General features: G+C 36.6%; 1 protein-coding gene across 3 annotated transcripts; it reads left to right on the top strand.

Moving 5' to 3' along the window:
• The first annotated feature begins 853 nt into the window (after positions 1 to 853).
• Positions 854 to 15397, top strand: ABCD1 (peroxisomal ABC transporter 1). Of its 3 annotated transcripts, none has more exons than XM_086565551.1 (27): positions 854 to 1058; positions 1708 to 1792; positions 3706 to 3822; positions 4395 to 4680; positions 5049 to 5273; positions 5933 to 6130; positions 6264 to 6718; positions 7581 to 7719; positions 7810 to 7888; positions 7975 to 8213; positions 8332 to 8636; positions 8728 to 8833; positions 8933 to 9091; positions 10090 to 10189; positions 10271 to 10379; positions 10631 to 10721; positions 11116 to 11240; positions 11379 to 11528; positions 11664 to 11736; positions 12905 to 13085; positions 13165 to 13323; positions 13584 to 13733; positions 13825 to 14058; positions 14208 to 14368; positions 14474 to 14526; positions 14620 to 14698; positions 14785 to 15397. In XM_086565551.1, the coding sequence occupies exons 3-27, from the start codon at positions 3761 to 3763 to the stop codon at positions 14869 to 14871; spliced, it is 4005 nt and encodes a 1334-aa protein (XP_086421677.1). In that variant the 5' UTR covers positions 854 to 1058; positions 1708 to 1792; positions 3706 to 3760; the 3' UTR covers positions 14872 to 15397. The 3 variants fall into 3 exon arrangements, with proteins under 3 accessions (XP_086421677.1, XP_086421679.1, XP_086421678.1); XM_086565553.1 differs by having other exon boundaries at positions 900 to 1058; positions 6277 to 6718; XM_086565552.1 differs by lacking the exon at positions 1708 to 1792 and having other exon boundaries at positions 919 to 1058.
• Positions 15398 to 15509: the final 112 nt, after the last annotated feature.

The following is a 15509-nucleotide window of genomic DNA, read 5'->3' as shown; positions in this document are numbered from 1 at the left end:
AATTCAATTTATAAGTCCAGCCGCAAGGCCATCCCAATTATCCATTATCTATAAGCCTAAATCAATTGGAGGCCTAACAGTTTATGGGCTAGCCCAACAATTTATAAGCCCAGTCACAATTGTTGACTTTTTGACAGATCCCATGGTATTGATTACACTTAGCAAAATTACACAAACTCTCTAAACACTTGGATCTGCCATGTCACAACTTACTAAAAGACAATGACAACAACTAGATGGAGGCCCGACCCCACACTATTATTTTTTATTATATAACTAGTATATTGCTAAGCAGTGGGGGTGAACGGAGTGGGAGAGAAAGATGGAGGAGTGGAAATGGAGAAGGAGGAGTGGAGATTTAGAGTGTCTAGAGAGGGAGAGGAAAAAGGTGAGTGAGAGAGACGAAGAGAAAAAACATAAGGGAAGAGAATCAAGAGATGAGGACAGACAGACAAAAACCAACCAAGTTGGTTTTTGTCCGCATAACTCTCCTTCTCCCAAAATGTTCGCTCCTCTCACGGAATATAGATTGTTTAGATATGTTTGTTATGTTTTAAAAAATGACAATTATTATTAATATTTACTAACATAATATCACAAAATTTTGCAACTAAACGTTTAAAACATATATTAATTAAACACTGTATAATTATCGTATTGCAAATTTTTGACCAAATATTTGACCGTACTGTTTTTTTAATCACAACTAATTCCGGTTCCGAATTTTTGCCGTATCCCGAGGATTGCTTTTCCAAATCGAGATTCCAGAATCCCACACAAAAGGTCTTTTAAGACAGACAGTCCCAGACGCACTGTAACTATATCTATCAACAGGATTAGCGTTTAAATAGCCACGTGTCAAGAGGTTAAAATAAAATTTGATTACGTGAGGGACCACCACCTCACACAATCCCAAATCTCTCTGATTGTCTTCTTCCTTGTTTCTCTTTCCCTCTCTCTATTTAGGTCGCGTCTTAATTTTTTTTTTTTTTTTTTTTTTTTTTACTTGATAAAAAAACCGATATTTATTAAGCTTATTTCGTGGAGCTTCTCATCAGGTGAATTTATTTGACTAGAAGAATCTATTCTTACTAAATTGGAATAATTACTGTCAATCTTATTATATTAATTAACAAGAGAAAGTATGTAACTTTTTTTTAATATTGTTATTGTTATTGTTGTTGTTGTTGTTGTTGTTGTTGTTGTTGTTGTGATTTTTAAAGTTATGGTTTTAGTTAGCAATACCTTTGATATATTCACTGTCTTCAAACTTAAGTATGTATTTATCACTTTGGAACACTCTTATTCTATATACATATCATTGCTTCACTTGCTGTTCATGGTTTTGAGGAGATTGTTCTAGTCATTGACAACACGTTACTACTAGAGGTTTTATGTTAGGAAGGATTTGAGGTGATGTAATGCGATTGAGTCTGCTGCACTTCGATGTTGTAAAACGGTTCATAGGATTAGAGTGTGTTAGGAGCTTCCGTACTTTTTAAAATGTTTATTTTAGCCCAAGGCAATAGAGATCAATATTTCCAAGTTTTATTTCACTCCCCTCAGCTTAAATTTTGTTATATAGGCTGTTTTCTGGTTTTTCTATCGTTGGCCATGGACATGTTTTAGTCTATCTTTGTCCAGAACGATTACCCTTTTTATTGGTAACACTCTCACCAAAAGAATGTTGCTCTGTGTTGTATATAGAAATCAGAGCTGCAGTTCTCTAGCGAAATTTTGGTGGACCCGCTCCATATAATTGAGCATGGTTGACCTTTTTGGGTTTTGGAAGGTACATTACTGCTTTACTTGTCCTACTATACAGAGGCATATAATCTCTTTATGTCACTCACATATCACCAACGCATGCATGCATGCACATGCACAAGGGAATACACATGTCTTGTTTTTTCTTATGCGACTCCAGTATTTTTTGGATTAGTTTACCACCTCCTTACTGTTGCTTGATTAAAAAATCGTTTAGCTTCACAGGTTTTACTCTTCTTACAATGGATTTTTTAGTAGTCAAAGGCTCCCTAGGTCTATCACTGTGGCCCTAGGCTCAATGTTTGCGTCTCTAGCCTAGGAGTGCCAGTGTCGGCTAGGATGGCATTTAGCCCTTAGGCTCACCCTCAATGCCTAGACAGTGCCTTCACCTCTTACTACATAGATTATGTCTGCAAGACCGGAAGCTTGATGTACATACAATGATCACCACTTATATTCTGAAAGTGATTAGGAAAATTAAGTGATTTGATTTGATAGATTTATCAATTTTTGGATCTTCCAAATTCTCAAAATCATGGATTTGATAGTTTGTCACGACTGTTTAGTTGTCGTGTCATTGTGATTTAAGCGTGTAATTTTCTCCATCCTGCTCTTTGGCTAGTCTAAGGAGATTCCTATTTGCCAGAGTTATATAAGGTTTTAGTTTTTCAACATCTTCCATTGGCGTTTTCCCTTCAGTTCAGTTTCTGCTGCTTTGTAATTGTCATTGACCTTCGTTATGCAAAATGCCATCTTCACATTTTTCTTTCTGCTGGTGTATTATTGCCACCATCTTACATCGTGCCAGAGACAGTCTGTTGGTGCACATGTTTCCCCTTCTGTTGGACTTTTGTATTTGTCTTCTTCATGTTTGAGGACTACATTTCGTTACACAGAGCTCTTCTCCTAACAATCACACTCCAGACTCATAGAGCAGTTGTAGGCATTATTCGTATCCAAAAGTTGATCATCCTTCTACTAATTAGTAAATAACTAAATACCAGGTGCTCACTATCATCAGAAGATTTAAATTCAGCTTCCAGTCCTCCTCATTATTGTCGCTTTTATCCCACATGGATGACAGTGGCCACATGAATTCTCCTTTTCCAGTTGTTCCTATTATTAGCCATCTCACCTATTATATTTAAATTCATCCAACAGTAACTTCAGTCGGTCTCTTACGTTCTTGCCAACTAACTTTCCTATTTACTGAATAGTAAACACTAGAGCACTCACTATCATGGGAATATTCCGATTCAGCTCCCAGTCTCTGTGGTAACCGCTGCAAGGCAAATATCTTCTTTCATAACAGGCTTTCAACGCGGGTCTGGAAAGAGTTTTGATGTACTAGTCTGCAAATGAGCCTCAACTTTAGAAGCATCCTTTGTTACTCTTAGTTTGTTTTGCACTTTTGCATTGAAGATTTATAGAACCAAAAGTCAATTCTCATGGAGTGGGTGTGGGGTAAACTATGAATGTTCATGCTAGTGTTGTTTAGTTTGCGTGGATAGTCTGATGTCTTTTTGTAGTTAGAAAATATATCACAATTGCAAGACCTTATTTATGAATGTTAGGTCCTTATCCTAGTACATGTGATAAAATCATTTTTGTCGTGACAATACTTTTTCAAACGAGTCCTCTTGTACTGATATGTTTTATTATGGTCACAAGCAATCTATAGTGTTAACGAATCATGAATGTACGAAGTTATTTTGTTTTTTATTTAATGAGTAGTGATTCAGTATATACCGAGATGTATCCTTCAAACCGGCTATTATTTTTTTTTTTTTGATGTTCCCTTTCGTTTTCTATTGCTTTCTCATCTATTGGGAACTCAATTTCTGCATGTGCGTTTTCAGTTATCTATTCTGATTTTTCATTCCTTCCACCATGAACCATTAGGTTTTCAATTATTTACATTTCCATTTCTGCAATCAGGAAGAAGGCATTGTTCACTGACAGTTCCTCGTTGGAGAAGCTACATCTTTAAGCCATGCCTTCGCTACAGTTATTACAGTTAACGGAGCATGGTAGAAATCTTTTGGCTTCAAGGAGGTATTAAGAGTTCTATTTTGTGCTTTTCTTTGCCAGCATCAATCTGATTGCTCTGTATTGAAAAATCTCCATATATTATCAATTGATTTTGGTTGGTGCTTTGTTGGGTTCTTGCACGCAAAATTACATTTTTCACTACATTATTGTTAACTGATTCTGGTAAGGTAGCACATTATATGCTGTGCCTACCTAGTGGGGAGGCCTTAGCTCATATAGATGCTATTCCCCTCCCTCTCTTGTCACCTTGCTGCTTATATCATTAGAAGTTTTACCCGTTCATTTTTTTCTCCCGTCTTTGGTGTTCAAATCTTTAAACTTCGACCTCTGAGCGTGTGTGCCTATTGAACTTGTGATAGTATGACTGCTCAACAGTAGAAATTAATCTAAACAGTTGCAAGAACCTGGTACCGAAAAAAAAAATGTAACTAGAACCATACTTATGTGTATATTTCTCAGTATATGCCAATCTTAATTGCACGTCATTTTTTTTTTCCTTATTGGTCTTCTATCTGTTGCAAATTGCTGTTCTATGGTGATATTAAGTGGATAAAATATGCTTCACTGTCATACAGGAGGGCCCTAGCTGTGGCCGCGGGTTTACTGGTTGCAGGTGGAACTGCTACATACATGCAATCACGATTATGGACCAGAGGCAGGAGGCCTGATTCTTCTACTCGTGGTTCTGTAGCTCTTATTGATAAAGAAATATCCAATAAAGCGGATGAAAAGGATAGCTCTGTAAAGAAAACCAGATTAAAGAAAAGCGGATTGAGATCACTAAAGGTGTTAACAGCCATCCTTCTCTCCCAGATGGGTCAAATGGGAGCAAGGAACCTTCTAACTCTCGTTGGCGTTGTGGTGAGCCTTCAACTTTTCTTTATCAGTTGGCAAAGAGCCTCTTCTTTCGACACACTTTTATGTTGGTATATTTTATTCTTCTTTTGGGTGGACATTTTCTTCCTTGTACAGGTGATATGTACTCATATACAGTAAATTCTCAGCAAATGATTGAAATTGCTTAACCTTGGTTATATTCTTTTCTTTCCTCCTATTATTATGTTTGTTGGAAACTAGGGAAAGTGGACATCCATTTTGTGTGCTAATTATCTTCATTTTCTTGATACCTTAGTAGCAAATTCAAAATCACAGCACTAACATTTGGTACCAGCCTGCATGTCATTGTTATTCACTTAATCTTTATAGTAATGTCAGTTTACTTCTTGCAGGTATTGCGAACTGCTTTGAGCAATAGACTGGCAAAAGTGCAAGGATTCTTATTTCGGGCTGCTTTCCTTCGACGTGTACCTGCCTTCTTACGGTTGATCATTGAAAATCTGATTTTGTGTTTTCTTCAGTCAGCCTTGGTTTGCACTTCCAAATACATAACAGGAAGGTTAAGTTTGCGGTTTAGAAAAATATTGACAGATCTTATCCACTCGCATTATTTTGAGGTAATTGCATTTATAATTTCTTATTGTATGGTTTTCTTTTCAATATCTGGTAAAAGAGAATGATAAAAAAATAAATATTAAGATGAGCTGTCCTTTACAATACAATCATAAAAATAAAAATAAAACCGCCCTACAAAAGAGGGGAAATTCCATTAGCCAATATTGAGACAAGGTGTTCAAGGGTATGCTCTTGGGTTTCCTCAAGCACTTTACACCAATTTTGTTATCATCATGTATGTTAAACTAGTTAAGCCAGCTCAAACAATCCCATCTATGCACTGCAGGTGAATAGTTAATGGGGGATGGTTAGTGCCAATATATTCCTTTAAATTAATAATTTGATCTTAAAGTTACTGATTTTGAAAAAGGTAATCATTAAGTTACCCCCACAATAAAAATTCAGTTTTTTTGCTTCTGTGAACAGTTAAAAGTAAAAGTCCGTGAGAAAAAAAATTAATAAAAAAGAAAAAAAAAGATTAGCTTTTGTGTTTCTTTTTAGAAACATTTTTGTTCATATATCTACATCTTTGGGAAATTTTCTTTAAATTCAATTTATCATCTGTTGTTTCACCTGGTGGACATTATGTGTTATTGAAGCATTAGTCCCCATGTTGGGTTCTAGATTGCATTGCTTTATCCGTTGTGCGTTCTGATCGCAGAATATGGCATACTACAAAATGTCACATGTTGATGGTCGAATTACGAATCCTGAACAGAGGATAGCGAGTGATGTACCAAGGTTCTGTTCAGAATTGAGTGACCTTGTACAGGAGGATCTTATAGCAGTTACCGATGGTGTTCTGTATACCTGGCGTTTATGTTCTTATGCAAGCCCAAAATATGTTTTCTGGATTTTGGTACTTCTTCCACATGACTGCTTATTCTTTGCACATTTTTATGTTGGCATACGATTAAGATTCTATTATGTCGCCTTTAAGGTGGTTTTTCTGTAGTTGCTTGGCCATCTATCACTTATTGTTACTTCATCAGGCTTATGTTCTAGGGGCTGGAACTATGATCAGCAACTTTTCTCCTGCATTTGGAAAACTTATGTCGAAAGAGCAACAACTGGAAGGGGAGTATCGGCAGCTTCATTCACGGTTGAGGACCCATGCAGAAAGTATTGCATTTTATGGTGGAGAAAGAAGAGAAGAATCTCATATTCAGAAGAAGTTCAAGACTCTCATCAGGCACATGAAGCTTGTTCAGCATGATCACTGGTGGTTTGGAATGATTCAGGACTTCTTGTTGAAGTATCTCGGTGCTACAGTAGCTGTCGTTTTAATTATTGAGCCATTCTTTTCTGGCACTTTGAGACCCGAATCATCAACATTAGGGCGAGCGGAGATGCTAAGCAATCTAAGATACCATACGAGTGTCATAATTTCGTTGTTTCAGTCACTTGGGACTCTCTCTATAAGTTCAAGACGGCTAAATCGTCTCAGGTTATGGCTTAACCAACGTTATTAAAGTTCTCAATTATATGACGTATATGAATGCATAGATAGTGTGGCATATTAACCATATTTAGACACCCATGGTTCATGTTTTTTCGAAGTGGGAACTGGAAGAGCACTTAAAAATTTGAGCGACCCTCCTCATGTACCATGTCAGTCAGATTAAAGGAGACTTAATGGCCATCTCTGTGCTATAGACTGACATGGTTCAACAGGGGAAGGTTTTTAAGTGAACCCTCTTGACAATGGTGTCATGCATAAGATAAGCAAATGTCTCTATCTATTACTTGGTGTTGTTGCACAGAGTAGAACCGACCAGTGTGAGATGTTCTAATTTTGGTGTAAGCTCCAACAATGATGATAATGTGTTAATCTGTTATTTATATAGCTTCTTCTTAAATTGATGTTTTAGATGAACCTGTTAAATAATGACTTGGTTTTTTATTTGTTTTAGTAAAAAAATTCTTCTAGGCTAGAAAATAGTGTATCTTTTCAATTATGGATAGTATCCTAAATTGAAAGGTTGCACGTGAAAGTTAAATGTTCAGGTACATTACTATATTTGGTAACTGCAGTGTGTAAAGTTTATACAGAAATATTTAAAGAATGGAAGTTGAGAGTGTCTAATAATGGGCCAAGAAAGACTTACCTATGGCAGAGTTGGTGTATCAGAACACCAACTTGGTTTTGCTTATGGTTACTAGTAACAACTCAAGCATTTCCTGATCAAAACAGATGCCCATTTTCATGCTCTCTGGTGTTCAATTCTACGTATTATTCTCTCCTGGTGGGACTATATGCTTTCTTTTGTGGGACTTTTTGTTTAACTTTTGTAACTTTCTATCTGTAGTGGGTATGCTGACCGCATCCATGAGTTACTGGCCATTTCAAGAGAGCTGAGCTTTGTTCATGATAAAACTTCCCTTCAAAGAAATGGAAGTAGGAATTATGTTAGTGAAGCTAACTACATCGAGTTTGCTGGTGTCAAGGTACTTGAAAATCATGAGGTCCATTGACCTTACGTTTGTATTGTATATGATTGTTAATTAATTTTCTAATTGTGACATGGGTCATTTCAGGTAGTTACACCTACAGGTAATGTACTGGTGGACAATTTGACTCTCAGAGTTGAAACAGGATCTAATCTTTTGATTACAGGTATAACTTTAATTTCAGAGGTTATAACCATCACTCTTGTATCAGTATATTTTTAGTACTAATATCTTAATTAATATCTTCTGAAGGTCCGAATGGTAGCGGAAAAAGCTCTCTTTTTCGAGTTCTAGGAGGGCTTTGGCCTCTAGTCTCTGGCTATATTGTAAAACCTGGGATTGGCTCCGATCTCAATAAGGAGATTTTCTATGTACCTCAAAGACCATATACGGCTGTTGGAACACTTCGTGACCAGCTCATCTATCCTCTTACAGCGAATCAAGAAATAGAACCACTCACACATGGTGAAATGATTGAGCTGTTGAAAAATGTATACTTGCTCATTCTGTTCTTCTTATTGACTTATGTGTAGAAACTCCAATACTTTCTTTGAATCACTAACTTATTCTTTAGGGAAAGTAACTGAAGATGCTATCCCTCCTGTCCAGGTTGACTTGGAGTATCTATTGGATCGCTATCCACCTGAAAAGGAGATCAACTGGGGTGATGAGCTCTCTCTTGGAGAACAGCAGAGATTGGGGATGGCTAGATTGTTCTACCATAAGCCTAAGTTTGCTATTCTTGACGAGTGTACCAGTGCTGTCACTACTGACATGGAGGAACGTTTTTGTGCTAAAGTTCGGGCAATGGGGACTTCGTGTATTACTATATCACACCGTCCTGCACTTGTCGCATTTCATGACATGGTGTTGTCATTGGATGGCGAAGGGGGATGGAATGTTCACCACAAGAGGTTGTATTTGTGGGTTACTGAATTATCAGTATCCGTCTTATAAAGCTTGCGATTGTGGAAATCTGAATGTTGTAATTTTATGAAAATATAGGGATGATTCTTCAGAACAAAATGAAGTCGGACCCAATTCAACTGAGCCATCTGAAACGAACCGGCAAAGTGATGCAATGACTGTTCAACGAGCTTTTGCTCAGAAGGTGAGAGAATTTGCATACGTCTCTTATTGCCAGATGTATGCTAGTTAAATTATAACTATCGAGGTACTTATTTGGCATGTTGAATATCATATATACCAGGACACCACTTTTTCAGATTCCAAGGCACAATCCTATGCGACAGAGGTAATAGCGATGTCTCCTGCAATTGACCCTAAGGCTTCATTACCAGTTGTTCCCCGGTTGAATAAAACTCCAAGAATCTTTCCGTCTAGAGCAGCTGCGTTGTTTAAAGTTTTGGTAAGTGGTCTGTCATTGTATCAAGTGTTTTTTCTCAGTTAGACTTGTAGAACCAAATGCTGTGTCAGAACAGAATATCTGATGTCTCGAGGACCAAGATTTCAAAATTGTTGGTCAATATTGGTTGGGAAAATGAGGTTTTGGAGGAAAAGAAAAATAACTGATATCATTTTTTTCATTTCCTGATCTTTTACAAATATTTTCCTGATACATCAGCCAATTTCCGGTACGCTATATATTGTTATATTGTGCAATATTTGATATCAATTTTCTGATATTTCCCGACATTTCCTATGCTTTGAATATTTGCTGTTTGTGTCCTCATACTTTACCTATATGAGGAAATTCACTAGTCCACTCGCTGTGCTAAAATTGGCCAGATCTTGAAAAAGTGCTAGATATCACGAAGTATTTTAGACATTTTGTTATAAGGTTAGAATGCAATAAGGGGATTGGGGAATTAGGTTTGAAAGGTACATTCTAATAACATTTAAATCTCTGCTTATGTTCTTCTTTGTACTTTTTTTGCCATTAGAAATAGCTAGTAAGAAAGAAAAAGTCGAAACAAGTACCATGGTTTTTTTATCGCGAAGATGAAATCTCATTTAATGATGAAGCATAGTTGTCCCTTATCAGGATACTAAGGATAGCCATGCAATCCCGAGTACATCAAAGTAAGGAAAATCTTAAATTCCCTTGATGAAATCTCTTCTCTCACCAAATTAAGTACCCTTGGTTAAAACTATCTAAGTTTAGATTCTTAAAGTCTGCATGGCATTCAGTCCACAGAATTTTGCAAAAAATATATGTTTGCTTCTATCCCATCGTTTAGAAATGATTTATTGTCTCAATGCTGAGCTGTGTTTACTTGGAACCATAATTTTGGATTAGACACATTGTTTGATAAAAATTCTCGTTTGGTATATCTTTTTCACGGAACCATAGTTTCGGATGAGACGCATTGTTTAGTAAATTCTAATTTGGTATTTACTCTGTAGGTACCAACCCTGTTTGATAGACAAGGAGCACAACTATTTGCAGTAGCTTTACTTGTTGTATCAAGGACATGGATCTCAGATCGGATTGCTTCTTTAAATGGTAAATTTTGAAAAATTTATGGTATGGTACATGTGAAAGTCAATGAATCTTCTTGATAAACGATTTTCTTGGATGCTACAGGAACCACTGTTAAGTACGTTTTGGAACAGGATAAGACGGCCTTTGTTCGGTTAATTGGTATTAGTATTCTTCAAAGTGCTGCATCTTCAATTGTTGCGCCTTCTTTGAGGTAATTCTGTGAAATTTAGGAGCAACTGATTGGAAACGGCATGACAAACTTGACTTAATTTCAAACAGCTCTCCTTACGGAATGAATATTAATCGGACTGTATGTTTGAATAGGAATAAATGTTTACCACATTTTCATCGTATCCACCCGTCTTTAGTTTCAAGTTATTTCGTGCATCTCTATAAACTCTTGCTACTTTGTTCCCAGAAGAATTTTCTTAAACACCACATTGAACCATTTTACTGTTTCAGACACTTGACTGCAAAACTGGCCCTTGGATGGCGAATTCGATTGACACAGCATTTATTAAAGAACTACTTGAGAAAGAATTCTTTCTACCAGGTAATGAAATGTGGTCCTGTACTCCTGTGCATTACATAATTTTCTATGATTCCCACCTACTACAAACTATTGGAGAATGAAAACCGCATGGTACTATATATGATTGTCATGGATAATAAGCAGTTATGTGTGCATCTTCCTCTTGACTTGTTATTTGTTACTAAGTCTGATCAGACATTTGACTTTTATAGTTTACGGGTTTCTATCTTAAAATCTAGATCTGTTTATTGTATTTCCTTTGCTTCGCATGAACATATCTATTATGGTGTCTCTTGTTAGTATTGGGTTTTAGCTATAGCAATTTGGTTGGGCATTTATATTCTGTTTGACAGTTTCCTCTTGTAAAGTCCAGTGATGGTGCTAAATGCATGAAACATACTTGTTATCTTTGCAGATATTCCACATGTCTGGTCAGAGTATTGATGCTGATCAGCGAATAACACATGATGTGGAGAAGTTGACAGGTGATTTGTCGGGATTAGTCACAGGAATGGTGAAACCTTCTGTGGATATTATCTGGTTAGTCTGTAATGAGTATATCCTTAAAGGGAACTGGTTTTTGGTTGCTTTTACTAAAATCCCTTCACATTTAAGAAATGTTCCTATAGTTTCCATTTGTTTTTTACCTAGACTCAACTGGTACCTTATCATCTGTAGGTTCACTTGGAGAATGAAGCTATTGACTGGTCAAAGAGGAGTTGCTATCCTGTATACTTATATGTTGCTGGGATTAGGTTTTCTAAGGAGCGTCACACCTGATTTTGGTGGCTTAGCTAGTACAGAACAACAACTCGAAGGAACCTTTAGGTTAGTTGTGTATTTGTTTGGTTTCTGTATTTTATAATACCACCCCAGATTAGATCCAAGTGTTGAGCTTCTGAAACTTATACGCTGTCAGTTGTACTTTCTTGAGCTAATACCTCGATGTAACTTATTAATTAGGTTCATGCACGAGAGACTACGTACTCATGCTGAGTCTGTTGCTTTCTTCGGCGGTGGTGCTCGAGAAAAAGCTGTATGTTTCTTTAACTATACTTTACTTTTCACCATGATATAGTAGTTTAGGGATGTAGCTAGCTCTGCTCAGTTTTTGCTGTTGTATTTCATTTTATGTGTTTCTATGGTGTTGTATATTCTTGTGTGTGGCAGGGTATCTCGTTCTCAATTTACAAAACCTTTTGATTTATTGACAGAATATAACTCTACGTGTATCTGGTAAAAAACATTATGTAGTTCCCCTGCCGTTCTAGTTTACATAGTACGAAATCCTCCAAAAACAAATTCCGAAGTTTGAACAGGTCTGAAAGACCAAAGTTTGACAACATGCAAATTTCATGCATCTGTTTCCTTAAATTATATCGCAGTATTTCTCAAAACTTCAGGCCTTTTTGTTCTATGGATAAATCACATATTGAGGTGTGTGGTAAATATAATATGTTTATCTTCATTATATAGCTCTTTTCTGACTATATATTAGTGTTCTTATTATTCATATATGATTCTCCTATAAATTTTACTTGGTTATTATCTCTATGCTTATCATAGTCTAGGCACTAGCTGTACTTCCTTGGTTCTTAACAGTTTTGTAAGGGGGATGAGTATGATTCTCCACGTAATGAGGTTGGTTGGCAAATGACAAAGCTGGGGGTGCAAACCCAGATTCCCCTCAATAATTGTCTTGTACTTTTCGTGACATCTTGATGAATGAAATTGCTTAATTATCAAATTTATGTGCCTGTGCGTGTGTTTACATGCATTTCCACTCAATTTTGTGGCAATATAAAAATAAAATAAAAATTTAAATGATTTTTTCCTCATGAATGTGGTGTTAAATGAGTGCTATAGTTTATACTCTATCCCCAGCAACCTAGTCCTTACAAGCACTAATTTATTAATGTTGTACCAAGGAAAGAAACTTTCAATATATTAATCAATTATTCAGAGTTGTTATGATTTCCATACAGCTTGAAGTGTTTCCTTTTCCTAAACTTAGTGTAATAATCAGAATTTGGAATTACCCTTGGATTAGTTGGTACTTCTTGTATGGATTACAAACTATTCTTTTGGCGCCTTGCAATGATATTGGTATTTCCTTCAAATACATATTTACTAGTTAGAGTTGGACATCTTTATGTGTTCTTCACCAAAGGTTTTAATCATTTGATGATTCTGGTAATAAACAGATGGTTGATTTAAGATTTAGAGAATTGCTTGATCACTCAAAGATACTTTTGAAGAAGAAGTGGTTGTATGGCATAATGGATGATTTTGTCACAAAGCAACTCCCACACAATGTGACTTGGGGGCTGAGTTTGTTGTACGCTATGGATCACAAAGGCGATCGAGCTCTGACATCTACTCAAGGTGAATTGGTGTTAATTGGTCAATATTGAGTCACCTTCATTGCTATGGTATCTTGTTTTTACTTTCCAAACTTGTTCAGGTGAGTTGGCACATGCTTTGCGTTTTCTAGCATCTGTCGTATCTCAAAGCTTCTTAGCCTTTGGTGACATTCTTGAGTTGCATAAAAAGTTTGTTGAACTCTCTGGTGGTGTTAATCGGATTTTTGAGTTTGAAGAGCTTCTTGATGCGGCTCAAAATGGTATGTCCTATGAATTTTCTGGTGTTTCAGTAATGATTGTACTTTGATCTTTTTATTTGTTGGATTTTCTTTTCATGTTTTTATGAAGGTTCTCTGAACTCATTTATTGGTGTATAGGATATAGTCCTAATCCCATTGAAATCCTGATTGATTTTATGTTTTTCTTGGCACAGAGATTTACTCAAAGCCACATCTTTTTCCTTCTTTTACGTATCACTTGTTTTCCTCGTATAAATGCTAACCAAGTGTTGGTGATACAGATATTCCTATCCCTGATCCTTGTGAAAGTGATGTTTCCACTGAAGATATCATTTCCTTCTCTGAAGTGGATATTATCACCCCAGCACAGAAATTATTGGCTAGAAAGTTGACATGTGATGTATTGCCAGGGAAGAGCCTGCTTGTCACTGGTTAGTGAAGTGATCTCTTCACACTTCTTTTTGGTATCTAGGCTGCCGATTTGCATAACCTAACTGATTTTTTTATTATAAAATGTTCAAGGTCCCAATGGGAGTGGAAAAAGCTCTATTTTTAGAGTCCTTCGAGGTTTGTGGCCTATTGCAAGTGGAAGACTCACTAAACCATGCCAAACTCATAGTGAAGGGGCAGGATCAAGTTCAGTATTCTATGTTCCCCAGAGGCCATATACATGTTTGGGTACCCTAAGGGATCAAATTATTTATCCTCTTTCTCACGAGGAAGCGGAATTGAGGGCTGTAGAAAGGTCTGGCGAAGGTAATCATATCATCTTCAAGTGCATGTAGATCATTATCTCAAATTATTCACATCTTCTGCATATAGTTTTGTGAATTTTTTGTGGTGGTATAGATACTACTTAAATCTTTCTTTAAGTTTCTCTCTGAAGATTTTTCGTCATGTATTAGATGAAAAATCTGATGATGCTGCGCATATACTGGACATGCGTTTGATATCTATTCTTGAGAATGTTCGATTAGTCTATCTTCTTGAAAGGGAGGGAGGTTGGGATGCTAATATGAACTGGGAAGACGTTTTATCTCTTGGAGAACAGCAAAGACTTGGCATGGTGAGTTGGAGGCAACAGTGATTGCATTGAGTTGACTTTGTTGCTTAGTAGGAAACTTATCATTGACTTTCTCTGACTGTTTGCTGCAATACAAATTTTTACCAGGCTCGCCTTTTCTTTCATAGCCCTAAATATGGAATCCTCGATGAGTGCACCAAGTATGTCACGAAAACTGTTTTGTATATCTTTATTTTCTGGATTCAATAACCTACTCAGAAATGCCTACTTACTTCCTTTTCTATGATGGACAGTGCTACTAGCATTGATGTTGAAGAACACTTGTACCGTCTGGCAAATGAGAAGGGCATTACTTTTGTAACTTCTTCCCAAGTAAGTATTGCAAGTAAATTCTGTTTCTGAGACATGATTGACCATTTTTCGTTTTGGTATTTACTTGTGGTTTGGTTCCACCCCAGCGTCCTGCTCTTATTCCATTCCATTCTATGGAGTTGCGATTGATTGATGGAGAGGGCAAATGGGAGCTGCGCATGATTAAGCATTAAGTGGCCCAATAATAATTATAAGCTCTCTCTCTCTCTCTCTCTCTGTATTTGGTTTTCCTGTGGATGTGGGTATTGTTGGCTTCTCGATGCTCTTATTGATTGGCAAGTGCAGGAAAACTCTTGTATAATATAAGGGAGATGATTGTTTACGTGTTTATGATGATGATGATGATTAATTGTGTGTCCTCGGAGATGCATTCTGATTCAAAAACGCTGCAGCCAACAGAAACAGACATTGAGCAGCCGAAGCATTGAAGTCACAAGCAATTGATGATTTGAATTTACATTAGAGGAATGAAACCCCTATAGCGTGGCCAAAAGTTGTAAGTAGTATAGGAAAGACATTATTGTACAGGCATGCTTGTACCATTAGATAGTACTGAAATTTCTCATTTTTTCAGTAATTCACAAATAAAATTGATAAGAGTGATTTAAAACTTCACTCTCTCTGTAATTTTTTGGCGTCCAATCAACATTCATTGTATTTTGTAACAACATGAAAATTATTAAAACCCCATTCTGACCATCTATCTGTGCTTGTGTATCTCAACTTCAAATACGTGGACCATATGCTCCGTGAGTTGGTTTGTCACGTGATGATGATTGCTTAACTTTAATTCCGGCTTTCCCTTAATCAC

This window comes from Coptis chinensis, chromosome 6 (genome assembly GCF_015680905.1).
Source record: "Coptis chinensis isolate HL-2020 chromosome 6, ASM1568090v1, whole genome shotgun sequence".
NCBI classification, from domain to species: domain Eukaryota; kingdom Viridiplantae; phylum Streptophyta; class Magnoliopsida; order Ranunculales; family Ranunculaceae; genus Coptis; species Coptis chinensis.
This window is presented reverse-complemented; position numbering and strand designations above follow the sequence as displayed.